The sequence below is a fragment of the Carya illinoinensis genome, chromosome 6 (assembly GCF_018687715.1).
Source record: "Carya illinoinensis cultivar Pawnee chromosome 6, C.illinoinensisPawnee_v1, whole genome shotgun sequence".
Classification (NCBI taxonomy): domain Eukaryota; kingdom Viridiplantae; phylum Streptophyta; class Magnoliopsida; order Fagales; family Juglandaceae; genus Carya; species Carya illinoinensis.
Genome location: NC_056757.1, coordinates 1,483,400 through 1,511,385, shown reverse-complemented (window position 1 = coordinate 1,511,385; position 27,986 = coordinate 1,483,400). Strand labels below are relative to the sequence as shown.

Genomic DNA, 27,986 nt, shown 5'->3' with positions numbered 1-27,986 from the left:
GTCATGTTAAATATGTTGTCTATTATATGTTATGCCATGTTACGAAATGTTTTTATCTCAAGTTGGTCATGTACTTCAAGTTATGTTCAAATCAAGTTATGTTACGTCAGGGCTCCAGTCCTTTAGTTTTCTAGTCACGTTTCATCTTGAGTACATTCAGTTTGTGTAGAATACATGGGGCCACAACAACTGTGGAGTATGTATTTAACAGCATTGTGATGTGTAGAATACATGGGGCCACAACAACTGTGGAGTATGTATTTACACGTAGAATACATGAGGCCACAACAACTGTGGAGTATGTATTTTTCATGTTAAGTCAAGTTTGCGTAGAATACATGGGGCCACAACAACTGTGGAGTATGTATTTACACGTAGAATACATGGGGCCACAACAACTGTGGAGTATGTATTTTTCATGTTAATTCAAGTTTCGGAGTAAGTTCTTACTAAGTCAAGTTTCAGATCAAGTTCATGTCAAGTCAAGTTCAGTTCATGTTTCAATTTAAGTTATGTTAATTATGCTATGTTGTACGCTAAATTATGCTTTAATTATTTATGAATTTGATTATACATTTATGCTTTTACTGTCATCCATGCATAATTAGCATGTGTGGAAGTTTTTTGTTAACTTGCTGAGATTTGAAATCAAATCTCACTGTGGTAGTCCCAACTACCATTGCCCTCGAATGGTAGATCTTGTTACAGGACCTGAAGGAGGATCAGGAGCTGACCAACTAGACACAGTCGATTGAACGACGGTGCGTCGTTAATGTTAATATAGTAGTTAAATTACTACTTGTACGATGGAGTTGCATCTCCAGTACTTTTGGATCATAACTATTTTGGACTAGTGTTGTGATTTTAGTTGTTCAATAGGTTTTTATGTATTGAGTATGTTTTAAGCATTTGGGATATTTTCAATTTGGTGCATAGTATTGCTAAAGAAAAAAAAAATTTATCTGCTACGAATATTGCATATTGTTAGATGCATGTTAGGAACATTGCATCTTATATGTCATGAACGGGGGCAGGTAACCTTGTGTTGTATGTCTCGACGCTTCAAATTTCCGTTCGATCCCAAATGGAATTTGGGGGCGTCACATTGTGCATGAAATATTATTAAATCACAATTATTAAAAACAAGCATAAATTATGCTATCAATCAATTTAAATCATAACTTGGATTTATGCTTCTTAATTAATTTTTATACCTAAAACCAATAATAAAATAATTAAATAATTAAAAATATATTAGTTTTAAATGTATAAAATATACAATAATACAGTTCAATCAACATAATTATGCATATAGACTTATAGTCCACTACATAAACTATATATAAATTTATAATTTATAATATTATCTTCTAGTCTTATAGAACTATAAGTTGTGATCGATGAATACATGAGTCCAATAAATATATAATATTATAAATTTACAAATTAAACCATATGGTCCATATATTATATATATAGGTATATATATATATAGATTCATATTAGTATATGTATGTTAGAAAGATGGTATATTTATATCAGTAATAGTATTTGTATGTTAATACATTAGTGGTGTTTAGGGCTGGGCAACCGGGCCCATTTTTTTTTTTGGCCCGGTCCAAAACCTAGATAACCAGGTTTCAATTACGGGCACCGGCTCGGAAAACACCCGGACCGGTATGCGGTTTTCTAAAATCCAGGTGTACCTGAGTTTTTTTTAAAATCCAAACCCAGTGCCAAAACGATATGGCACTAGGTTATATCGCCTCAGTCATCTCGATCCCCCCCAATCTGACTCTCTCTCTCTCTCAACAAATCTTCCAGAAACCCTACCCTCATCCAGTTATCGTCGTCATCCTGTCGTCGCTTTCATCTGGTCATCCTCAAAAACATTATAAATCAGGTTAGTTTTTGATAAACTCTTCTTCCATTTTGATTTTTTAGTTTATGGTGTGATTTGTTTAGTGGGTGTATTTTTTTGGTGTGGTTTCTGTTTTTGGGTGTTTACCATTCTGGCATACAAGATCAGTGGTGGTTGTGTTTTTTCTTTTTTTTTTTTCATCCGTTGTTTGGGTCTTCTTTGAGGTTGTTTTTCATGATTTTGAATTTTGGATGAAGTTGGTGCTGTGAATTGTATATTAGATCTATGCTCCACGAACTTAATATTTTGGTTTGACTCCTGATTAACTACATATAATATATCAACTCTTTTATCCTCGTGTTGTAATATAACGGTGCTAACATTTATACAGCCCTATTTTTATCACACCATATTTTCATCACATTATATAAAACTACTCATCTGTGTGGACTGGACAAGAAAAGATCACTCTTTAATTGGTATGAAATGCGTGGGTTCATATATTATAAAGGTCTTAGGTCTTTGGTGAGCAGGTAAAGGTTTTTTACCCTTTGAGATACCATGTTTCCCGTTTTAATAATTATATATAAATATATATATATATATATATGTACATAAATTTGTGTCTGTGTGAAGATCATATAGGATTTAAAAAAAATAAATAAAGATCAATACTGTTCTTATTGAATACCAAGGAATCTGGGTCTTTACAATATTTCTCTTTCAAAACTGTATTCAAAAGCTGCAATGGACCATTGGACATTCTTCAATCCAACTACTATTATTAGATTGCCCAAAATATGCCCAGATTTCTTTAGCTTGGTCTATTTTAATATCTATCTAACTCGGTTTATTATCTATATAACTCAATTTTTAATTTTTTTTAGATGATCATCTAGCTTCATCTTCAACCGAGGCTGATGTGAGTCTCCATTCCCATTCATGCTAAAAAAGTAAGAGATTTGTACCTGAAAGTTCTGTTTCTTTTTAAGGTTCTTCTGGGGTATTTGATTTTGTGCTTATTTGCTGGTTCTGTCATGTAAGTTCTGACATATTTTGTGCTTGTTTGCTGGTTGCCACTAATCATTTTACTTTGTTCACTTATGCTGCTGAAATTATACTCTTACAGACTTGTAGTTTGATTGTCTGGTTTTTTTTTTTCTTTTTCTTTTTTTTTCTTTTTTTTTTAACAACAGGTACAATTTTATTTTTGTGTTATATTTTTCGTTTTGACAAATGATAATAGAGATATAGCACGTAGAGCCTTAATATTTGATGGATGCAATATATGCAATTGAAGCCAATTGCCATGCACCAGATGCTGTACTCATTCCAAATTCTCATCAACTTCCAATTTCCACTTTCCATCTTCTAATATTTTCTTTTCTCTTTGGTTCATATTGGTTAAACCTGTTTTTCTGATCTGGATACAATATGGATGCTGCAAAGAAATATACAGAGTACTGAAGCCAGGCCAATATTTTGCTGCATATGAATGGTGCATGACTGATTCTTTTGATCCCAATAACAGTGAACGTCAAAAAATAAAGGTAAACTAAACTTGAAACATGATAAATTTGCTCTTGGTATCCTTACTTCTGTTAGGGGGGGGGGGGTGTGATTCGGAGTTTACGATGATTTTTACATTGTGCCAATATAACAAAACTTTATGTCTCAGGCAGAAATTGAGATTGGCGATGGCATTCCTGATATTAGGTTGAAGATCTGAAACAAGTAGGTTTTGAGGTGACTGCGAGCTGTCGTTATTATTTAGTGTTCTACCTGTAAATATATCAACAATTTGCACATATACAAGTCTCACCATTTTTTTCCAGTGAAATAGAACACGATATTCATTGAGAATTGTACTTTGATGCTCAGATTCTGGCATTCTTTCTACGGCCCAACAAGGAGGCCAAGATTCACAAGTCATGGAATGTGTACCACCATTGGGTTGGGAGGAATGCCCTCTTCTTTGGAGCTTTGAAGATTGTATTGGGAATCCAAATCAGAGGTACAGGGAGTGATTGGAAAATAGGCTACGGATTTCTTCTATGTGTAATTATTGTTGCAGTCATTGTTCTGCAAGTGTAGGGAGTGTTTGCAAGTGTAGGGAAAATTAATTGTGTAATATAATATAGATGAATATAGAGTAGTCTTTCAATTTCAGCATTATTTTTTCTTGAATATGTAATTTTGATATGTTTTCTTGAAAAAAGTGTAATATAATATAGGATTTCAGCAATATTTTTTTTTTGAAAATTAATTTAATAATATAGGTTTTGTTAAAAAAAAAAAAAAAAAACCCAGATATAGGTCGGAACCCAGATTTTCGAGTTGTAAAAACTCAGATCAATCCGGGTTCCAGCCCGGTTTATGATCCGAGTATATTCGGGTTCCGGATCGAGTATACCCGGTTGCTCAGCCCTAGTGGCGTTAGAAAAATGGTGTTGTTAGAAAAATGATACATTCATAATTTCATATATTATTACTAATGTATGGTAGTGTATGATATACTGATATACTAATATTAATATCAAAGAAAGATAGTGGTTTATTAGTATAACATATTAGTATATATTACCATGTATGATGATGGATAATATTAACATATCATATTAGAATTAGTATTATAGTATATAAATATTTTGGTGTGTTAATAAATATATAGTATTATTAATTTATTAGTAGTATAGTGTTATATAATATATAACATTATAAATTTAAAATTATGCCATCTCGTTATCGTATTAGTATAATAGTATTATAGACTATAGTATATAATATAACTATAATATTATATTATGAGTAATCAATTATAATGTTTGATAAAATATAAAGTTAGACAATGTTATAAACTTATATATGTATTATTGTATACAATATAAATATATAGTTTTATAGTATATAACATATGTTACATTTTGATCTAGTTTTATACCATATAACATGCACAATGTGTTACATAAAAATTATAGGTGTATTAGAGAGTTTCACGTGTGACATTTGTAATTATCTTAGCCCTAGGATATTTATATCCAAATATGAGCCATTGATTCATAACTTATAGCACTAGTCACCCCCGCTTACTCGCAAGTCGCATATCATTTCTCCTTCTGTTGTTCGGCCATTTCACACAATCACACTTCCTCACTTATTCTCCTAGTGTCATGGCGATTTGCGAATCGCGAAACCCTAGCCTCCTACGCTTCATCACTTACCTCATGATTTCCATGGAATGAAGCCTTGAATCAAGGCTTGGTTCTTGATTCTTGAAGGCTTGCAGCCATAAGGATTCAAGAACATGAAAGGCTTCTATTGTGACTCTTGTGATATCGGCTGCGAGAAACCATAGCAGATGGAGCCGATGACTAGATTTTTGGGAGAGTTGTGATTGCAATCTCAATCTCAGATATGGCAGTCGGGCCTCGATAGATGGGTCATTAAATGCTAGCATTTATGACTCCCAGCATTTAATGACCCCTAACCAAAAGAATCCTTGATTTTGTAGTTCTTGGTTCTTTGGTTCTATGTTTCATCCTTCCATAAGTCGATTAGCTGGGCTATTTTCTAGTTTCTAACCATGCATATATCTGAGTATTTTTGAACCTCTAGTTCTCTCCTAACTCTTTCTAAATTCTAATACTGTAGATCTAATAATATGATTCATGTTAGTAAGATTTGTACATCGAAGTGGTGTGACAGTGTGACGCTATCCTGCCATACATCAACAATCACGACATATATGATATATGCATGCTTCTGTGATTGTCTCTGCCTATCACTCCAATCTATTCTGTGAAGATGGATCTTTTATTTTTAATGGAATCATATGGGCATTTGGCTATTTCCCTATCTTGATCTTGCTGTCGTTTGCACGTTGCACTTTCACTTTATTTTATGTTTTGAGTTTTATATTATTTATACTGAGAACTTTGAGGTAAAAACCTTCTGAGGAAAGAATTTAGAAATTTGTGCTTGAAGCAAAATTTTCAGTCCACAGCGTAGTGAATTTAACTTATTCCTCATTGATTTGGTTCTTGCTTTATGTTCTTGGTCCAAGTATTTAAAGATGCTTTTTTTAACATGTTTTGGTTGATTAATCTAATCATATCTGAGGCTTACGGCAGAGTAAAAATAACCAAGTAAACCCAAGATGGAACTCACGGCTGGACCCAAAAACAGAGCACGGGTTTGGAAAGGAAAAACCTCCAAAAATTACAAAGAAATACCCATAACCAAGAGCACGAAAAACTAGAGAAAAACAGAGGAACAAACCGAGCTTAGAAGCTCTCGGATTCACCGTCAAAACGAGCCAAAAAAAAAAAAAAAACAGATGAAATAAAATACAAGAAAAGGAAATAGAAATGCACTGTTTCACAGCAACTGGAAAAGGAAATTTTAAGATGAAAAAGCAGGTACATACCCGAACGAAAATGGAGAAAGAGTTCTGCTCAAAGATTGAAGACAATGTACAAAAAATTTTCAGGGAGAAGAAGATCAACCTGCGCAACAAGGGGGAAAGAAAAGGAGATAAAACCGAAAGACATGAAGAGGAGAAGAAAGAAGAAGCAGCAGCAGCCGAGAAGGGGAAGTGGTCGGCGCTGGGAAAGAAAGAAAGGAGAAGAAGATGAAGCCCTAAGACAAGCCGAATGACACCGTTTGGTGAAGGGGAGAGGGCTGGGCTTAAGTGAGACGGGTTGGGCCCGAAATGTGAAGGTTTTTGGCCCAAAACAAGGAAAAATCCATTAAAGCAAAGTCCAATCCGAAAATGAAGGTCCAACAAAGAAAAAGAGTACAATAAAATAAATAAAAGCTAAATAAAAATACTACAACGCACAATTAATAAAGTAAAATAGGGATGAAAACCGACCTCATCGGAGTGGTTTTTGGGTAAAACCGACGCTGACCGACGATGTGAGATTTGCCGGATGAATCGACTGTAAGCAATCGATGGGAGGAGGAAAACCGTCCGTATCTACTCCGGCGATTCACGGTCGGTTCTCAGTTCTCCTAGTGGCGTTGGTTCTCTGAGAAAGTAGAGAGAGACAGAGTTACAAAGGAGAGAGAGAGAGAGAGAGAGAGGATTTGAAACTTAGAAATGGTATGAATCGGGGAAGAAGAAGATCAAAACGACACCGTTTGGCTCTAAATCCAACGGCATTATTCTACTTATTTTTTTTTCTTTTCCCATAGATAAAACGACACCGTTTGCTTTAATACAAACAACGTTGTTTGCTTTAATACAACTGATAGCATCAAACGACGTCATTCCACTTAAGTTTAAGTGGAATGGCGTCGTTTAGTATAGGTATAAATAAAAAAAAATATATATGTATATGTGATCGGCCAGTTCAGCGGTTTGAGCTGGCCTCAAACCGTGATCGAACCGACAAACGTCGGTTTTGTTAATTTTATGCCGCCCACCGACCGGTTCCTGACTCCGGCAGCCGGTCTATGTCAGTCATGACCGATTTGTCGATTTCTTCTACACCCCTAAAGTAAAATATTTAAAGCCCAAAAATAAATAAATTAAAGCAAAGTGCAATTTAAATGCAAAACAATAAATCATAACAAGAAAGCCTTTTAAAATAAATTGCACAACTTAAAATCCATAAAATAAACCCAACAAATGTCACATTAAATTTAAAACAAGAGAATTAATATTTATAATTATTTAATAATCCTTCATTAAAATGCACGTAAAGAGGGAGTATTACAGGCTAAAACAATTTAATGAAATTGTAAAATAGTTGCAATTGCCCTCAAAGAAATTGATTTTATATGTGCCCACAAGATGGAATAACAGGTATTTAATGTTAGATGCTGCAGTTTAGTTTAAAGAAGTTTTTCCCATATGAGATAGTAGTTTTGAATGGGTTCTAATTGTTGAAGAGTGGGGACAAGTTGAAAATATTTATCAACGGCTTGCTATTTTAATGAAATAATCGATATTGTGTCTGGAAGTGATTACCCAAAAACAAATTTATTCCTCTCTGAAGTATGAAGAATGAAAGACATCTTGTGTAAAAAGAGTAGAGATGAGAATGAGTGTACATGAAATCCATGGTAAGAAAAATGAGTGCTAAGTTTGAGAAATACTGGGGGAGTGTATTTATTGATGGCAATTGTTGCGGTGTTAGGTCCTAGATTCAAGATAGTCCTAATCCATTTTTATTTTCCTTTAATTTATCAAGAGCCATAAGATTCTAAGAATATTGAGTATGTCTCTCAAGTGTTGCATGAGTTATATAATGAGTATGTTTAAGAATACAATTCGACTCTTGAGGCACAAAGAGAGCAAGAAAATACTCATAAACATATCTAATTGTTTCTTAAGTGTTGGGAAAATCATGCAGAGTAGCCTATCATTATTTAAATCTTTTGTTAAAAGTGTTGATATAGTGGGGTTGAGATGTTAGAAGTATTGATACGCATGATAGGTGCATAGGTGGATAGTCGTTGGGGTTAGAAGTGTTGATCACATGATAGGTACATAGCTGTTTGGGTTGAGCTGCGTTAATATCTTGAAATTAATTACTAATGGTAGGGAGTTAATTAATTGCTTGTAACTTTCCGACGCTTTTGGACACTACATGAATCATGGGTACCAATTATTAACAATTTCTAATAATTATTTTAGTCACAAATAAGCTTTTCGAAGGAATTACTAGCAATCATCACTACAAGAAATTAGACTTTTACCGGCGATTTTATTTCTGTTGCAAAAGAAATCGCCGTAATATGTTAGTATTTACAGTGAAATTTAAATTGCCGCAAAAACTAAACATAGATATGGTAATAATGAAATTGAGCGCTATCACTTATTGTTTTATAGCGATTTAAAAGCTTTTAGCATCAAAAGATCTCGCTGCAATATCCGAATTAATATCACAAACACTTAAAATTGCTGGGAAAGATACGGGCGCCAAAATCCATTTTATTTCCATCCCCCCACGCCTTATCCATTTTGATTCACAGTACCTTCTCCTCCACTTCCATGTTTTTCCCGATCTTTCGGCAACCTCTTATGTTGAATTCATACGTAGACACAACGACAATCTCCATTCCGACTACGTCCAAAGCTCCATCTCTGCCTCCACTACATTTTCTTTCTCCATAGAAGCTAGGGTCGTCGTTTCCTTTTGAAAAACAAAGATGTGCCTCTATCAATCGCCTTACCCATTCAGAGTTCTTTCCCAATACTTCGGCTACCTGCAATTAATCCCCTCCAACCGTCTCCTCCACCCCTCCCGTCTCTCCCCAATCCCTATTCTCCCCCAATCCCCTCTCTTCATGCCTCCACATAGCAGCCATTGCACGCCGCCGTCGACACACCGTCATCGTCCACTTCCACCATCGCCGGCCAATCCAGCCAAGCCCCTTCCTCACGACTTCTCTCTCTCTCTCTCTCTCTCTCTCTCTCTCTCTCTCTCTCCCGAAGATCTCCCTTTCTCCTCTCCCTCGAATTATCTTCTCCCATCCCTCGAAATCTTTTCTCCCTCGGATTCCTAGTGCCACTGCGTCCGTAGCCGTCGCACTACCTCCAGCTACCAGCGTAGCTAACCCCCACCCACCCCCCAAAGGTCCCCAGCCCCTCCACCGAAGCTCTCCCTCTCTCTCACCATCAATCTACTCTCCCCCTCACAGATCCAACTTAAGCACCCGAAATAGGTAATGCCAGTGACAAAGTCCAACATGGGTATGCAGAGCAGCTCCAGGTGTTTTTTTCCTTCTTCTTCTTCTTCTACAAATATACCTAATATTGGTGTTTGATTGCGAAGCATGGTTTGAGTCAATTCTTTAGAATATTGCTCAAAAAACAACAATTAGATTTTCCAATTCAAATCTAGTCAAGTTTAGGATGTCTTTGATTCTGTAATTTTGTCCCTAGTTTCGGTAAGTTATTAACCAAACTCAAGCCAAGGGACTATATTAGTACTTGTTGTTTTCTTCATTTAGCATTTGACATATTGGGGGGAATTCGTTTAGCATTTGTGATCGATCTGATTAATAGACAAGTACTACAAGATCAGTTGGATCCAATATATATATATATAGTCGTACATCAATATGGTTTACTTTTTGGAAAAGTCTCTTTAAATTTTGTTCTAGTTGTGGGGCTTTTCATATGAAAATTATATTTTAATATGGTAGGTGTGTCTATATATATATGAATGAAAGTTTTTTCTTGTTTTTGTGGTCCAAACTCTGTAGCATCATTTGATCATTATAATTTGAAGCTGAAGTGGCTACTGATATTTCCTCAATTACTAACCTATTTGCTCCAATAATTAGGTGAATTAATTATAGCATAGAAACATATATATATATATATATAGTTTCTTCTTTTTGGGAAAACATTAAAGCTAGCTAGCTAGCTCTTTTTGTTCCCGATCATCAGCCAATTCAGAGTTTCATTTTTTAAATTAACTCTAATTAATCTTGACTCAATGGCAGCAATATTTTGGTTCCCATGCATGCACGTAGAAACTTATAACCGACAAAACATGCTACAATATTAATTACTTTTAAGATAATATCCAAATACCATATTTTAACACCATATCTTTAGGGAGTGCCGATTGCTGATTGCTCACATGACCTTCAGGCCAGGCATGGGGTTTTAATATCACAACCACCATTAAAGTTGCCCTAGATTAAGAGTGGTGATTATGAAAGATTATCAATATGTATAGGGTAGGGGGAGATCTAACTAGAAAGGAATTCTTAAACAGCCACCTTTTCGATGCTGGAAGACCTTAATTGGTTAATAGCATTGTGTAGAAACATCTTGTGCATTAACCACCTGCATGGAATCTCATGTAATTTGAGAAAACTCAAGGTATAATCCAATATCTTTAGGCATGAACCAGCTAGATAATCATTGGAATCCCATGCAAACTATGGGTTGGCTTAGCAAAATTTTTTAAGTCTCAGGACAAAAAGATTCAGAAGAGCATTTCCATGCAAACTATGGTGGAGATTCAAATTATTGTTAGAATGTGCTAGTTTAGGGGTAATCATATCTACCACTACTTGCCATTATTTTTATTGTTATCTCTGCAGCACACTTATATAGTTTTTTTTTTTTTTTTTGTAAGTGAAAGGGTTTATATAGTTAATTTGATTTCTGATTTGCATGGGTCTTTTTCTATAATGTAAATTGTTTACCAGGGTGTCTTTAAATTTTAACATTGTGCTTTGGTTACAAGCTGTGCATAGTGGTGGGAAAATAGATTTGAAGGGCCTTTATTCCGGATTGATTGGAAATCTTGCCGGTGTCTTACTGTAAGTACCCTGTTAAAGCACATGAATTTACTTAGTTTTCGAGTTCATAACTTCATATATCAGTATCTTATATGAATTGAGTTTGCATCTCCTTTTTTATGTTACTTATGGCATCTTCCTTTGTAGCATAACTGGTATGGGCTAGGATCAGAACATTTGAAATCACCTTATATATTTTGGAGATCACTATCATGATACAAAAGTTAAACATCTTCTTCCTCTGTCACAAGGAATAAGAACCAGTTCATTATACAAGGATTAGATGATTTTTTAGATCAATATCGCAGAATTCTTGCTATCTACTGCTTGAAGAGGTGAGATGATTTTCTGTCTTGTTTTGTTCCATGCCGACAGTTTCTACAAAAAGGTTCTGCTATAATTTTAACAATATTTTTCCTCTATTTTAATCACTTTTCAATTATGTTTAGGCCTCCATTTTTAGGTGTTAAACTAGTAGAGATCAGTATGTATTTTTTTACCTTCTACTCAAGCTAATAACTAAGTAAACAACTAAGGATTTCATTAGAATTTTCTAGTTTATCAAGAACTATCTCTTCCTGTGTTTATGCTATGTCTACCCATAAATCATGCCTATTTCTAATTTTTCTAAACGCTAGTTCATTGCTTGTGTAGTTGGGATTATAGTTGAAGGAGGGGGGTTTTGAAACAGGTATACAACTAACTTATTGGCTTATCAAGCTAGTGCAGAAAATTTGACATGACTTTAGCTCTAATTCCTCTTAAGTTCTAGCCCCTTAGTGTATTTATCTCATCTCTTTAACTCAACTTCAATATGTGACATTAGTTCCTTAGGAATACCAAATGACCTTAAAATCTCAGACCAAAACCAGCTCTAAGTAGCTGGAACTGAGAGGAACAGCAACACACAGCTCCTCTCTTTTCTTTCTACGAAGTCCTCTTAAGTTCTACTTCAAAAGTGGTAGCTTTCATTACAATGGATAAGTAGTTAGAAACAGACCTTATAAATCATGAGGGGGAAACCCTAAACGACCATAACCTTATAAATAATATTTTTCTGTCATTTTTTTCCCTCTTCCTCATTTTGAGGATTTCTTCTTCTTCTTCTTCTTTTTTTTTTTTTGGTACTCTGTTTACTTTATTTCCCTTTCACTGTCCCATGTCTATGTAAGGGATTATATATAAGGGGGTTGTATTGCTCCATTCAGGCTAGTGGAGTATCTGGTGTTGGATCACTTGTGGGTTGCAAGCTTCAACTGTTTTGCTAGTAAACAGGCAAACACTCGGTGAATGTTTATGACACTACCAATCACTCACATCCAATCAGCATGTATGATTCAAATGCATGGGATACACATTTTGCAGGATATCAAAATTTGCTTTTAATTTTGGAGATCCAATAAGGAAGCATGATTTAAAGATTTGACCCTAGATGCTCTTAAAATTTGGACCCTAGATTTGATTTTTTTTTTAAAATTCAGTTTGGTTTAGGTTAATGTGGAATAGCTTGTGCTAGATATATTCCTCTCTCACTCATTTGTTTCATTGGTCTGATTTGCTTGTTTCCTTGTTGAGATTATAGTGTTTGTTCATTATCCAATGCTAATGCTATGAGTGTGTATTAATTTACAAGAAAAAATAAATGATTTTCATTATCTTGGATGGGCTTGAACTTTGTTGGAGGCTGCAGTAGTTGAAAGTTCAATTAGAATCTAGTTTCTGTGGTGCTCTAGCTTGGAATAATGATGTAAATGGTTTCTCTCCCAAAACATGTTGAGATATATTCCTTGAATATCATAATGGTCAATCACATGCTTGAATACGAAATGTAGATGGAGCTTATTACCTCTTTGATATTGGTTCATACAACCCCAAATTGTTGGATGATTGTTTTTATCAATGATTTATATTCCCAAGCTTATGGCATTTCTTTATGCAATAGACTTCTTTTCTAAGTTGAGTACTTGATGTAAGCTATGCAGTTCATATATTCCTGTATGAACTTTTTGTTTATGTTTTCTTGAACTTGTATCCTTTTTAATGCATGCCATGCTCCAATCTCTTGTCGACTACATAAATTTAAAGTAACTTGTCAGCTCCAACTTTTACTTCGTAATGCTATTTTAATGGGAAGTCAGGCTTATGTTCTAAATTCTTGAGATATTACTTTATGATATACAAGGTCTGTGTATACTGGCATGGATTTCTATAAGAGGTTATGTGATGTTTCTATTATCAGGAGGTACCAACAAAAGCTCAAGGCACCCATATATGTTAGCAATTTTTATTTTTTTATTTTTATTTCACACTTATAAGTTAAAATCATGAATAATCTTTGGATGCTCTTGGAGTAGAAGTATCAGATTACAAAAGTGTGTCCATTGACTATTGTTTCTGTAAAGCCCATTACCTAGCAACAAATTTCATCTCAATCTGATATGAATATTTTAGTAGAGAGAGAAATTACTCGGAAATTCAATAAATTTTATATATGCATCTCATGACGTTGGTTATGAAATTAAATAAACGTGAGTTGAGTTTGAATGAATGTTTTGAGAGCCTTTAACCCTTTATGACTATGTGTTAAACTAGTAGATCATGGGAATGTACTTTGAGAACACTTTTCCCCAAGATTAATAGGTTAAGTAAGCAACCAATGACTTTATTCAATCTACTAGGTTCGAGTAAGCCCACTCATTCTAAGCAAATGATCAATCAAGGTCACTCAGAAAAATTTAATAGCAGACTTTAATGGTCTCAAATATTATTGTCATAAGACATTACCAAATCCAAATGGCAGCCAAATGCTCTAATAGAATCAATTCCTATCTCATTTTGGGCACTTGTGGGGGCTTAGCTCTCCATTCTAGATTTTTGGAATGGTACGACTGAATTTGATACTTTTTTTTTAGCTAACTAAAATTTTTATATATTGATATATGGGGTTTAAGCTCTTATTTATTTCTCAATTTTCTCAATTACAAAAGGAGTTTCCCTGGCCTTTATTATTGATCTGCAAGTGTATGCATTTATAAATAGATACTAAAAGCAAAACCAACTGCCAACTTGCCTAGCAGTAGTCCACTTTAAAGCATAAAGACAATCAAAGAAAATGAATGGCTCTTTGATTGGGGAAACAGACAAAAAAAAAAAAAAAAAAACTTTCTGTGAGTGGGATGCAGTGTTGTGCTGTGCTGTTTGTTTAAAGGAAGGTTGTCTTTACCTGCAAGTGGATTCTGATGTACATTGTCCTTCTTTTGTTTTATTAGTAGTTTTTTAGGGCACAAGCATATTTCCGCTAATTTAGGGATCCTGTTTTTTGTTTCATCAATATTTCTACTAATTTTGTAGGAAAAATTTAGGAATGATGTTTACTTCCTCTGGCTATGGTGTTTTTGCATGGAAAATCTAACAAAGTTGCACGTACAAGTAATATTAGATGTATATGTTGTATAAATTAAAGAAATAACAGTACATACAAATATAGAAACCACATATTGGGTTTCAATATATCATGATGATGCATATTCTTTCTCTACTAGATGTGACAGGCCTAAATATATATTTCTAACAGATATTTTTTTTTCCATACATCGTGAAAATACAATGTTGACTGAATTTAGTGTGAAATCCAGTAGATAAGAATGTGAGTTATTTCCATACTTAATTTCTTGTAGGTTTTCTAAATCCAGTAGCTCTATGCATGTATTGCTGGGAGGAAGGCAGATGGGAAGTATAGAAAAAGGGTTGTCTCTCATATTCTTCTCTTACCTATGTATTTGTTCAACTTCATCCCCTCTTCAAAAGGTCTTGCTTTCTTTAGGTACTGTACTAAACCTTTATCTTTGGCATCTGTTTCTCAAAATTTTCTCATACCTTTGAATTTTTGCACCTTCATCTTCTCTTCAAAAGGCAGTATACCCCTGTATTATATTTTCCTTGTTTACCTTTTTAAGTTCTTTTTAGACATAGTTTTAGTCAGAAACTCATTTTATAGTTGTTTTTAGTTTCACTAAATTTAGACAAGGGCCTTTCAACCTGCAATTCCTAACATCCTTGAATCTTAGGCACTAAACTTTTGAAACTTATATGATCCATACTTACCAATAACAAAAGTTATATTCTTTTGCTACAATCCCATGTTCAAACTGCAGTCAACAATGGATTAAATCAGAGATTGCAAGGACATGATACTCAGAAAAAGAAACTACAAGATCAAAGTAGAATTCATGTTGCTAGTTTAGATGTGATTGATTTAAGAGAAGCACATACTGAAATAGTGAAATGTAATTAAGATTATTAGCTCCTTTAGTTCATGAAACAATAGCACATGACAAGGTTAACCTGAGACCTTCCACTTTACAAGAGACGTACAATAGCCTTTTGGCAAAAAGACTCAAGGGTATCAAAAATGGCATTTCTTTAGGACATAACGTAAATGAAACTTTGAATCTCTCAAATGGCAACAAATTCCAGTCTCCACATTGAAAAGGGATTCTCATACAGCTGTAGAAAAATCCTGTAATACTACAACAGGGAAATCATATATTTTACCTTGAACCATTTTCAATCTTGGTTGCAGCCACCTTGGCCTCTCTCCTTGCAGGTTTATATTACTAACATCAAGAAACAAATATGTTGCTTTTTACAGTTCATTAAGGGTTGTTAGAAAGTGGGTTTTCTAACTCTGCCTCCACAGCACTACTGATTTTCTCTGTCTTTTCCTGATAAGTTTCACACACTAATTGACTCTAAAATTCTTATTCCAATTTGGTAATTTGAATCTTTTCCTTTTGAGTCTCAAGTATCCGAGTTTGTAAGTTTTCATATGAAAGGACCAGGTTTTTGAGAGGATCGAATTAATTGATGGAGTAACCATTAAATTGTTCCATGGTACACATAACTAAAATAAACAAGCATGAATAGGTGGTTAGAAGAATTATTTCATAATGACTCCAAACATATTCATTTAGGAATGTCATTTAGGAAACATAATTTTTTGAGCAGCTAAAGCCCATTACTTAAGAAGTTAAAAAAACCATACAAAATATTCCCTCCAAGTCCAAGTTCTCTATTTTGCTCTATGTATATTAGCCCAATCTAGCATCAATTGCAAGATATTAGAATCATGATCCTGGCAAAAAGCCCACTCACATTTGTCTCTCTCTCATAGCATATTTAGAGATGAAGACCAAGATATTGAGAGGGGATAAACTTATAAATTTAGATGTTTTTGTCAATATTGATTCTACATAAGCTGGGCAAGACTTGATGGGTGGAACTAGATTTCTTGATTTTCTTCTAAACTGTATTGTCATTTATAGTAGAGATAATTGTTGAAAATCTCAACTTAAAATTGTTCTTCTTCAATGCTAGCTTCAATGTCTAGGCTTGTCTTTCATTTAAAAAATAAATAAAACATTTATATTTCATGTCATTGTAAAGTAACTCGCCTACTTTATTAATGGTTAGCTATTTCACTTTTACATTAGGCATCGGACCATACGGATGTTCTGACCTCATGCAAAAGATTAGAAGAGTAATTGATCAGTGGGGTCGTACGACCATTCAAGCTTGGGCTGAGTAGCAGTAACGTCAGTTTTCTCTCTATACGGATGTTAGCCACCTTTCTCGATCAAAAGTGAAATGTAGAACTATGGGTACCAATGTCGATAAAAAGTCTCACTTAAATAGACGTGTGGAACTTGGTAGTAGTTATTTTAGTGATAGTAGAGTCTTCAAATCTATTATAATAGTGATGTTTATCTATTATTTAATTAGTACTTGATATGATCAGTATAATGCACCACACAGTGTATAAATATATATGAGCTTGGTTGAATTGACGTTTGAAGAAATTATTGAATTGGATTGAATGGTCTCAGATATATTTGTTGACGCATGGATAATTAGTTGATTATGTTAATTAGGTACATTTGAATGAATGGAGGAAAAATAGTTAATTTTCATGCTTGGGACCAATAAAAAATGAGACCCAGTAAGAATATTGAGTTATTAAAATTCGATTTTTAGATTTTTCAGCAATTTTTCAAAAACTGCCAATAAGTTCAAAAACCAAAAGAATCAATAGTGGCGATTATGAAATCGCTGGGAAATGTCAGCGATTTCATAATCGCCACTATTGAGTTCGAAAACCAAAAACACATTTCCCAGCGGTTTTCTAATCGCTGAGATAGAGTTTAAGAACCACAAACACCTTTCCCAGAAAATAGTTCACATAAATCCATTTATCAAAACCAAATATCCAATTTTAAACCGTATCCATCATAATCTCCCTTAAGGATCATCCACACACCCTGGCTCCCTTCGCCACACTACGGGTAACGATCGTGTGTGTGACTTTGTAACGAGCAATGTCTAATTTCGCGCCCAACATTAGTAATAGTATCCTCTAGCCCCCGCCAGCAGAGGGGCAACATAGTCAGCACGAGAGCATTACCATCTTATCTAATCCTGTTGTTGCCCAACGACAATCATACGGACGTCACTCAGTATATTACGCTCTCGAATGACCAGAGGAGTTCCACCAAGATAATGCTCCATCTTAGTTTGGGGTCTAGATACACACACCCAAAAATCATCTTACGCATGAAAACCTAGTTTTCATTTATTCACATGGAAATGCATGCCATAATGCAATAAATAGCATGACACAATGCTTAATAGACAACAACCTAATACAATCCAGTTTCACAATAACTCCATCCTCCAAAACGACCTAACCCCAAACTTCTCGAACACGACATCTGGCACAACCAACCAAATCATAAAAAATTGTTAGTGCAAAACATATTTAAATCTCAAACAATTCTTTGGAAAATTACTTACAGTGCTAAAATATAATTTTTGAAGGATCACGAAGGTACAAGAAGTGGCGGCACAGCCACGGAACAATGAAAATTGGACAAAGGCCGTGGGTCTCAAAATACCCAATTTTGAACGAGAATAAATGAACACTTGGGATGGCTAGGAAAGAGCTTAGAGTTGTTGGTGAAGCTACTGGTGGCAGCATGGGTGGCAGTTGAAGGCTTAAATACCTAAATCAGAAAATATTATGGAGGGGCTTCAATGGTGGTTTTGGTGGCTAGAGGGCTGACAGTGGTATGGTGAAAAGTTGGTGGCCAACAGTTGCGTGTCAACAGCACTGGAATGAAAGTAGCTCATGGCTTGTAGCCATGCGTGGAGGCTAACGGCAGCACAAACTGGGTTGAAAATGGGTGGGTGAGGTCGTCGGCCGAAGGGGAAGAAAATGGGAGGGGCGGTGTCACTCAAGGACGGTGCATGGCGGAGTTGTGGGTGGTAAAAAAAAAAACAGATGGTGGAGAGGGGAGGGGGTGTCGCGCGGGAGGAGAAAGAAGTAGAGGAAAGAAGGAGAAAAAAGGAAAAGAAGGAAAAAGAAAAAAGAGTGAAAAAGAAAAATGGAAAAAAGAAAAAGTGAGGGAAAGAAATGAGATTCAATTCTCACAACTTGGGTTACAAAATTGATCTAACGGAAAAAATTTCAAAACAGTAAGTTAAAAAAAAATGATTTAAACGCAGTGACTAGCTAAAAAAAATAATAATAAAAATTCAACAATACATTAATATAAAGCCTAACAATAAACTAATTTAAAGTAAATAACAATTTCATTACAAAACAATAATTAATACCAAGAAAGCACATCAAAATAAATTTCACAACTTAAAAAATCATAAAATAATCCAACGATTAATACGTTAAATTTAAAACAAGAGAACAATTATTTATAATAATTTAAATAATCATTCAATAAAAATATACGTAAAAACAAGGTGTCACAAATTGAGTTTTGATCATCTTGAAAGAATTTCTGGATTAAAAGAGGGACTTCAGATTTATATTTAAAAGATAAATCCAAGTTGCCCTAGTACAATCATCAACAATTGCTTAAAAAAAAACTTGTAACCTTCAATAGGGGGTAATGAAAAGGTCCCCAAACATCACAATATATAAGGGCAAAAGGCAAATAAAAAAGGTTATTAAGATTAGGTAATGGTAACTTTTTTTGTTTGGCTAATAGACAAACAAGACAAGGGCTATCAGACATAGCCAAATTAGGTATAAAATCATTCAAGAAAGACATTCTTGAAGTAGATGGATGTCCAAATCAATTTTGCCATAGATGAAACATAGAATATTTGGAAGAATTAAAGCAAGTAGATGGCAACAAAGTATTATTCAAACCACAATGTTTATTGTCCGATAACAATTGTAATTGGGAACAAAGAGAAGAGCTTGGTTGTTCCAAGGTATAGAGGCCTCCTTATTGTCTACCTACTCCAATCAGCTTAAAGGTGGTCAAGTCCTAAATGAAACACAAGTCAGAAGAAAAGGAAAAATAACAAGTGAGAGATTTAGTAAGTTTACTAATGGAAATTAATTTGAAAGTAAATGAAGGGAAACAACGAACATCATGAAGAACAAGATGTTCAAATATAGAAATAGTGCCAATATGTGTGACAAAGACACTATGACCATTAGGTAATTTTATAGAGGTATTTACAATAGAAGTAACAAATGTAAAGATCAATAGAGGAGACCATATGGTCAATAGCCCATGTATCAAGGATGTTAAAAAAAATACATAAAAGAAAATGATAAAAAATAAAAATTTTAAATTAACTAAAAAGTAATAAGAATGTGGTAAGAGAATGGTAACAAGAAGAAAAGGAGAATGATACACGAGGGACACAATGACCAAAGCCCCTTCCAGTACGTAGACTCGGCTTCATCAGCCAATTTTGAAAGGTCATTAATATTGAAGGTGTCGTGTGCAAAATCTCACATGTGCGTGTTTTATTATGACTAGTTCCTGCTGAACAGTTTCACGAGGGATGTGCATTTGTGTTTTTTTTCCCTTCGGCTGCTCAAAAGTGAAAACCTACATCCAATCTGTCCTAGCTAGTAGCCTAGATGGACAAGCTCATTAAATTATAGTGAAAACTTCTTGCCAATTTGAGATGCGTCTGCTTTGGTTGATCTATACATTGAAGCTGTACTTAATTCTTAGATTGCAATGACCTCAAAACATCCTATATAAAAATACTAGAGAAATGCTTGGATCCAAAAAAAATTTGCACTTGTCCGCAAGACCCGGTGGCTGTAGCTGGACTCAAAATAGAATAACAATAGGAATTTTGTATTTTGCACCAAAAATTGAAACTACCAAAACTAACATATAGCAATACCATCACGAGTATCTGACTATCATCAAGATTTCAAGGATAATGGTACTGAAGAATATTAAAATACAACATCCAATAATTTGAAGGCGTGAGCCTACTTTTTCCTTTCTCCATTTGATAATGTGCAACGATATGATTGCTTTCATTTATTATTATGCAATTATTTATTTGTGATTTCCTATTGATCTTATAACAACTCAATATTAAAATCAAGCGACTGCAATTTATCTAATGGCTTGAAAAAAAATAAGTTTAGTATTTAATCTAGAACATAATACAAGCCCTCTTAAACAATCTATTTATATATTTCAACAAAGAGCAAGATCAGCAATTGATAACAATACTAGATTAATTATTAAGCGGTACAATTATCTAAACTTGGAGAGCTATTGACAACGATGGCCTTAGTCAACAGCATGGGCAGACTTGATAGCCACATTCAAGCACTTATGAGAATGGATGGCATGGTGGCGCCATGCTGCTTGGATGGATGAAGCTGCAAAATGTTTTAAATGTTGCGAGTTAGATTGAGTAATGTGGCTGGATTTGCGAAATTTCCACCAGCATTGAGACATCATATCCTTGAGGTCACTAGCCATAAGACAAAATACTTCAACTTTTGTATGACATTTGAGAGTCCTTGTTGATAAGGGAAGGTCGGATAGTCCAGGGGATTCCAGCACCCAGTCTACAAGATGTCTTCCAAAGAGGTCACCTGTCTTAAGACACTTAGTTTTATTGCCATGGTTACTTGTATACGTCCACACAATTCCTTTCACCATGAAAATCAGTGCATCCAATGGTTCTCCCTCTCGAACAATGTAGCTGCTTTGATTGTAGTGCACTTGCTTGAGAAACTTACAGGTGATCTCATACAACAATTCTTCACTTTCATTTTCAAATATAGGCACCTGTGTTTTCACAAATAATAGAGCAAAATTAGACTTCATGCAAAATTGAGCAACCATAATTATAATCTTTAATTGATGTGACACATTTAAGTGGTTTTATAAGTCAACTACTTACATGAAAGATGAATTAAGTATGACATAAAAGTAGATGGTATGATTGAGGATGAATGTCAGACAAATGTTGTCATAACAATGAAATTTCTCTTAATGTAGCAACAAACTCGTAACTATATCACTACATTGATCTTATTATACTTTCGATTAATTTTGAAGCATTTTTATAGAAAATATCTAAAATTTAGAGGTGGGTTGGGGGAGGCAGGATCGAAACTCACTCTCCTTAGACGGGGCAAGCAGAGATGGAGCTTAATCAATCTTCTAAGTGTTGTGGGAAGATGAGGGAATGGGTTTTCTGTATCAATATGTTTGTTTTGATCTTCCAATATTGGTGTCACATAGCTCATGATCATCTTTTTTAACTGGTCAGGGAGTCCGATTGTGCTTATCCAACACTCAATGCTACGTAATTTAGATTTCATGATCTCTGCCTTATCCTTCTCATCCATATAAGTCAAGTAGTACTTCTTAGATGTCTCCAACCGCATAGATGGATCCCACCACTTAGATGTCTCCAACCGTTTAGACGTGATCTTATTGTGTTGCCTGGATTTTGACTGCTTAAAAATCTCCTCCAACTCATTAGATGCCTCCCACTGCATGTACACCTGTCACATCACAATTGTGTTGATCAGTTTCTAAGATTTCTACTCATAAATTACATCTAAAAGTTATCAATTGTCCTGTTATATTCAGAAAAAATTTCTACTCATAAATTGTCACATTATATTCTAATTAGACCCGGCCTATAATTGACAAGCCATCTTTTAGTTAATGATAGCCGAAGATATAGATTTTATTGCTTGCTAAATGTTTAAAACCCAAATTGACTATGACATGATACTTTCAAATGGGTTGGAGAAAATTTCATCCAATTTAATTGGGAGAAAAACGTAGTTCTTAATATTAGTACAAGATTTTCCTCCAAATTGGACTGGAAATTAAGAATCCCCCAACCTAATTATGTACAAATTATATAACAAAAATATATATAATAGATAAAACATCCTGCCCTATTATCACGTACTTTGTCAAACCATTTGTCACAACGATATATGGGAATTTAATTATTCAATTTATACCCTCATATGTGAATAGACTCTTTTATAAGTAAACGGCCTAGTATAGAATATTCAATTAAATGAGTGAGAATTCAATTAAGGACCTGATCTAACATATATGTTTATAAAATATCACAACTTTCTCGAAAAAGTTTGAGCTATTACGAATTAATGAATAGATGAAAATAACTAAATTTCAAACATATTCATATATACACATAATTATGGAAATAATAAGATCTCCGCTTAAAAAATTAAAAAAAAAAAAAACAAGAAGAAGAAAATTAAAGATGATGATTACCAGTAGTATAGTACCAACCTGCAAATTTCCGATGAAGTATAAAAACAGAAGCAAGCCAAAGATCGAGATTAAAACTGTGAAGCAGTTTTCCCAATAATAAGGACTTGTTTCAAGGTTTTGACCAAGTGAACTGCCAAAAAATGATCAGAAAACATTAATATATATCTATATATATATGCTCAAAATAAATAACAATTTATACCGTCTTTTTACCTTCAAGTTATTATCTTTAATTTGTTGAAATTAATATTGTGGTAGCTGAATTACTACTTTGACATGCACGTCGGACATGCATTTAAACTATAACATTTAATCAAATATCGCTTTCATTCGATTTTAATCATTGAAATAAGTAAAGAAAAAAAAAAGGTATCATGTATATGGCATAATTTTAATGGATGGTTGGATATTAAGAGGTGATGATCATCATGCACATCTTAGTATTTTTGGTAGTAAAATTTAGTTATGTCTCAAAGTGGTACTTTCAATATTTTATGTTTGATTACATTGTAAAATGGATGTGGAAAGTTTAAAGGAACAAAATGCATGTATGATTATGTATCTCAATAAAAAATAAATAAATAAAAAGTGTAACATGCACGAACCTCAAATTTCGAAGGCCCCACCAAAAACAGAAAATGGTCTTTCGCGGAAAATCCATGGACTCCAGAATACGAGATTGACGGGCTTCTTGGAATATTCCAAAATCAAAGAGAGTGGTATTTGGATTTTCTATAGAGCAAAAATTATTTAAAACTATTGTGTTATTGCTAGAACCATGACCACAGTTAAAAGAAGTCTTGCGACATCCGGCATCAGGCTTACAGGCCACGTGCCAGCACGTGGTCTCTCGTTCGATGGAGAAGAAGTACCAAAAGGCACCCAGTACCTGATGATGATGATGATGATGAAAGTTAAATATTTCATCCATCTCTTTATAAATAATAGTACTGATTAGTGGTGTAATTAATTATAAAATATGATAATAAATGATGAAATATGATGTAACATACATGACTGGCAACGAGATACAGAAAGAGATTGAATCCAGCTTTCATCACTATAAAACCTTTCATATTCTTGTTGCTATCTGCATTCTCTTTAACATTAGTAGTTGGGATACTTTTGGGTAGGATGATAGTCACGTTGACTATTTTCCACAATCTGTAGATACGGAAAATTCTTGGCACATATTGCAAAAGAACAACTGCATTTAGGACTTTCCTTCCATGCCGGAATTTCGAACCTCTCATTTCTGAAAATATAATTGGCACTAGAACCTGTTGTTCATAAATATAATTGGAGGAGATCAATGGAATAAGTTTTTGTCCCGATCCATTCGATCTTAAGAATATAATGCAATATATATATATATAAGAAGCAGAAAAGTTTTGTCATAATACCTGGGGAACTGGAAGAATGGCGAGAATGTTAATTACGTAGTCTGACCTCGAGTAATAATCAGTACTGCTTGCTATTGGCCGAGCAACTAAATCCCCAAAAGCAATCAAATCCAGGAACGATCGCACACAAATAGCAATGATTTTCAAAGTCTTATCTATGATAATGCATTTGGTAGCCTCGTTTATTACAGGAAGATAATAGAACAAAGGGTCCACTGCTACTGCAACTACGCACACCACTAAAAACGCCACATCCCAATGGAACCACCTCGTTTCCGAAAACATTTTCAACAAACGTTGGTTGACCTGCCCAATTGCCAATTTTGTTATTATCTTTTGTTCTGAGCCAATACCATCATTCTTGGGACCTTGCCTCTCGACATCCTCGTCCCTGATCAGCATAACAAAAGTACATATAGAGACTAGAAAACATTAATATATAGAGGTAACAATTATATATATATATATATATATATATGAGAAATGAGCTTTAGCCATATGACAAGTGTTGTATTCATCATCATTTTAACTATTATTACATCTTTTCCGATGTGTTATTAAATCATAAGTAGAAATTATTTACCAACTTTTGTTGTTTATCTATTATTTGATATCACATCAAAAGATAATAAGATAAATATATAGCATTTTTAAGATTGAAGAAAGAAGAAGAAGATGCTCACCTTACTCGCCCGCTTCCTCGAGAATTCCAACGACGACTCATAACTAAAGCTTACAAAAGTCCCAAATTATAGAATAAGGTCTCCAAAATCTTTTAACCCCGCGAACTTTGATCTCTTAGTATCCAGAAATTCCAGATTTGGAGCACTTCTATATAGAAAATGGAAAACATATGAACGCTCGATCTCATATGTAAAGAACTCCATGGTAGCAGCCAAAAAAAAACAAAAACTACATCCAACAATGCGGATTTATAGAGTAGAAAATGAACCTGTACTTAAAGACGTTGGAGCAAAGAAACAAGACGGTAATTTAGATTGAAGCAATAAGTGACAGAAAGTGCCTTAGATGCAGCATTTTAGGAGTGATCAGCTGCATTAATATTGAAGATGCTGAAGCTAGCAAGTGGTGAACAATTGTCATATGTCTTTGTCTTGTGACAAATATATAGATAATAGTGAGTGAAGCATTAAAAAGTCGTTCGTAACAACCCATAAAAACTAATTAATTACTCCTAACTACCTCTCAGCCAGCTAAACGTGTTAATTATTAATGTAACATAGGGAAAATCAAATTAACTTGCCACTTTCCCAGCTAATGAAAATGTTTGAAAAATGCAATTTGCTAATTTAATAGGACCCGTTTGGACAAATTACTATAAATTATATGCTAATTGACTAAACCCGGACTTCAAGAAAGAATATACAGATCAACCGGATAAAATTTTTGCAAACTTGACCAATAAGTGAGATTCCATGTGACATATATAGTTACAGCTAGCACGATCAGTAATTGTTCTTTAAGATGTGAATCTTTTTGACCGAATCATGTGCACGTAATAGTTTGACCTACGTACGAGACTACGATTACGACTCTACGAGGAACGTTCTCATGAGCTGAGTTCCATTCATGCGATGACCAAGTCGTCCACGTGAAAAACATATTAAATATTGAAACGGCCCTTGTGTTTAACATAATTATCTTCTTTTTTTTTTTCCCTTAATGTTTCTAAACTTATTGTTTTGCTCGTAGGCTTCAGATATAGGGGATTCGGAATCGATTTACGACAATTTTGAATCAATTATTTTAATATTGATAAAAAATATTAAAAATTATATTTAATGCAATTCAAACATTTAATATTGTTAGGATGAACACAAATTACAGCGAAATATCTTCTACCCTACCTTTTCTTTTTCTCTTCTTTCTCTCCACACCACACACAGAGCACAACTTTCTTATAAGACAAAAACCTTATAATTCAGCAATTGCTAAAATCCCACTCAAGGGTTTCCCTCACAAGAAGGGATCCACCCAAGACATCCCTCCCTCCCGACGTGAGGGGTTCCACCATATTGCTCTTCCTCTACATACTACAAGTTTTTGACCCACTTTCATTAGTATGCGTTTTATCAATATTTAATAACTTCATCTCCAATGCATCATAAATACAATGATACGTCACATCAATATATTTGGGTCTTAAATGAAAGGTTGATGAGTTTTTACTGAGATAGATAGCATTCTGATTATCACAAGTAAAGAATATAATTCTCTTGTTTTTTACCAAGTTCTTCTAAGCACTTCTTCATCCATAGGAACTCTTTAATTACTAGCTTCAGTGATTGTAATATACTCAGCATCTGTGATGGACAAAACAATACATTTCTGCGTCAGGATTGCCATGACATAGCCCACCCTGAATAAGTAATCAAGTACCCTGAAGTAGACTTTTTGGAATCAATGTCACTAGCCATACCTGCAACTATAAACCAATCAAACATAAGCTTACTATTTCCAAAGCACAAACACACTCTAGTTCTCTCCCATAGAAAAGAGAAATATACTTAGCAATAGAAAATCTAGTGGAAGGCTGATGTCCTCTAGTAGATCTTCTTAACTAATTTTTTGTAGGCAATTCTGAAAAAAAAAAAATTGCTTTGCTTGTTGTTCAAGTCTCATATTTCTAGTCTCATATCATCAATTTCAAGTTCACCACTTTCAATAGTATCAACTTGTTCCTCCAATACATCTCCACAAGATTAATCACACATCACAAAAGAAGGAAAAACTGAATCCATATCAACATTTTTTTCATTGAAAGTCTGACTTTTTCATCTGATTCACGTGGTCTTCAATGGTTTGATCTTCTGAGAAACAATATCTCTATACTTCTCTAATCTTCTTCTTAACTGGATCCCACAAGCTGTAATCAAATTCTTCATGCGCATAACCCCAAAAGATGCACTTCTTATAAACATGAACAAAATTCTTGCAGGCGAAAATCCTCAAATGCTAAAGAGAAATATATATCTTATCATGTCCAAACCCTTTACGACATGTCATCATCCAAAGGATCTAAAGGAGAAAGGTTGACTAAGTCAACTCCTGTCCTCATTGCCTCTCTGTTACACTATTATGTTGTGGTGTTCTAGGAATTGTTTTCTCAAGCCTGATGACATGGCTTCTATAATACTTTTCATATGGTTCTCTCTACTCACCATCATTATCTGCCCAAACACATTTTAAATGTATTTAAGTTTTCCTATCAACTTTTACATGTAAAACCTTGAACACATCTAGCGCTTGGTCTTTAGTAATTTTCAATAGAAATACCAACACTTTTCTAGAGTGGTCATCAGTCAAAGTAACATAATAAAATACACCAACAAATGAACATTCAACTACATAGGTTAATCCAAACTCAATCCATTAAGCTAAACGTGTCAAACTTTCAAACCCTAAGCCAAACTATTTAGATAACGGATCGTGTTGTGTTTCCTGTTTTGACCCGTTTAATAATTAATTAGAAATATATTAACACGGCCCAACTCATTTAAACTCATTTGTGTCATGTAAATGAGTTGAACTAAAACGTATAACTCACTTGACCTGATTAACATAATTTCACATTATAGTTAAAATATATTATTTATTACTAACTACAATATCTTAAAAAGTATATATCAATATTTTTTAATTTTTAACATAAAATAAAATCAATATTACAAACCATACAATAACAAATATAAGCATAGGTCTAAAATTACAATACCAACAATAAAAACTATATAAACATAAGCATATTGAGAAATACCAATATTACAACTTAATAATAATAAAATTTTAATTTTGAAATAAATTCTAAATGAGTCA

At 34.0% G+C, this 27,986-nt stretch overlaps 2 protein-coding genes across 4 annotated transcripts; one reads left to right on the top strand and one right to left on the bottom strand.

Annotated features, from left to right (window-relative positions):
• Positions 1 to 8,803: 8,803 nt before the first annotated feature.
• LOC122313428 lies at positions 8,804 to 17,015 on the top strand. Of its 3 annotated transcripts, none has more exons than XR_006243389.1 (4): positions 8,804 to 9,582; positions 11,077 to 11,152; positions 14,809 to 14,954; positions 16,624 to 17,015. XR_006243389.1 is itself a non-coding variant. In XM_043128416.1 (4 exons), the coding sequence occupies exons 1-4, from the start codon at positions 9,539 to 9,541 to the stop codon at positions 16,716 to 16,718; spliced, it is 351 nt and encodes a 116-aa protein (XP_042984350.1). In that variant the 5' UTR covers positions 8,804 to 9,538; the 3' UTR covers positions 16,719 to 17,015. The 3 variants fall into 3 exon arrangements, 2 of the variants coding, with proteins under 2 accessions (XP_042984350.1, XP_042984349.1); XM_043128416.1 differs by having other exon boundaries at positions 11,087 to 11,152; XM_043128415.1 differs by having other exon boundaries at positions 11,039 to 11,152.
• A 3,630-nt stretch (positions 17,016 to 20,645) lies between these two features.
• LOC122313426 (cyclic nucleotide-gated ion channel 1-like) lies at positions 20,646 to 25,259 on the bottom strand. Its single transcript, XM_043128410.1, has 8 exons — positions 25,102 to 25,259; positions 24,833 to 24,980; positions 24,150 to 24,540; positions 23,760 to 24,026; positions 23,352 to 23,635; positions 22,765 to 22,876; positions 21,603 to 21,992; positions 20,646 to 21,267 (listed from the first exon to the last, which is right to left on the bottom strand). The coding sequence occupies exons 2-8, from the start codon at positions 24,871 to 24,873 to the stop codon at positions 20,761 to 20,763; spliced, it is 1,992 nt and encodes a 663-aa protein (XP_042984344.1). The 5' UTR covers positions 24,874 to 24,980; positions 25,102 to 25,259; the 3' UTR covers positions 20,646 to 20,760.
• Positions 25,260 to 27,986: the final 2,727 nt, after the last annotated feature.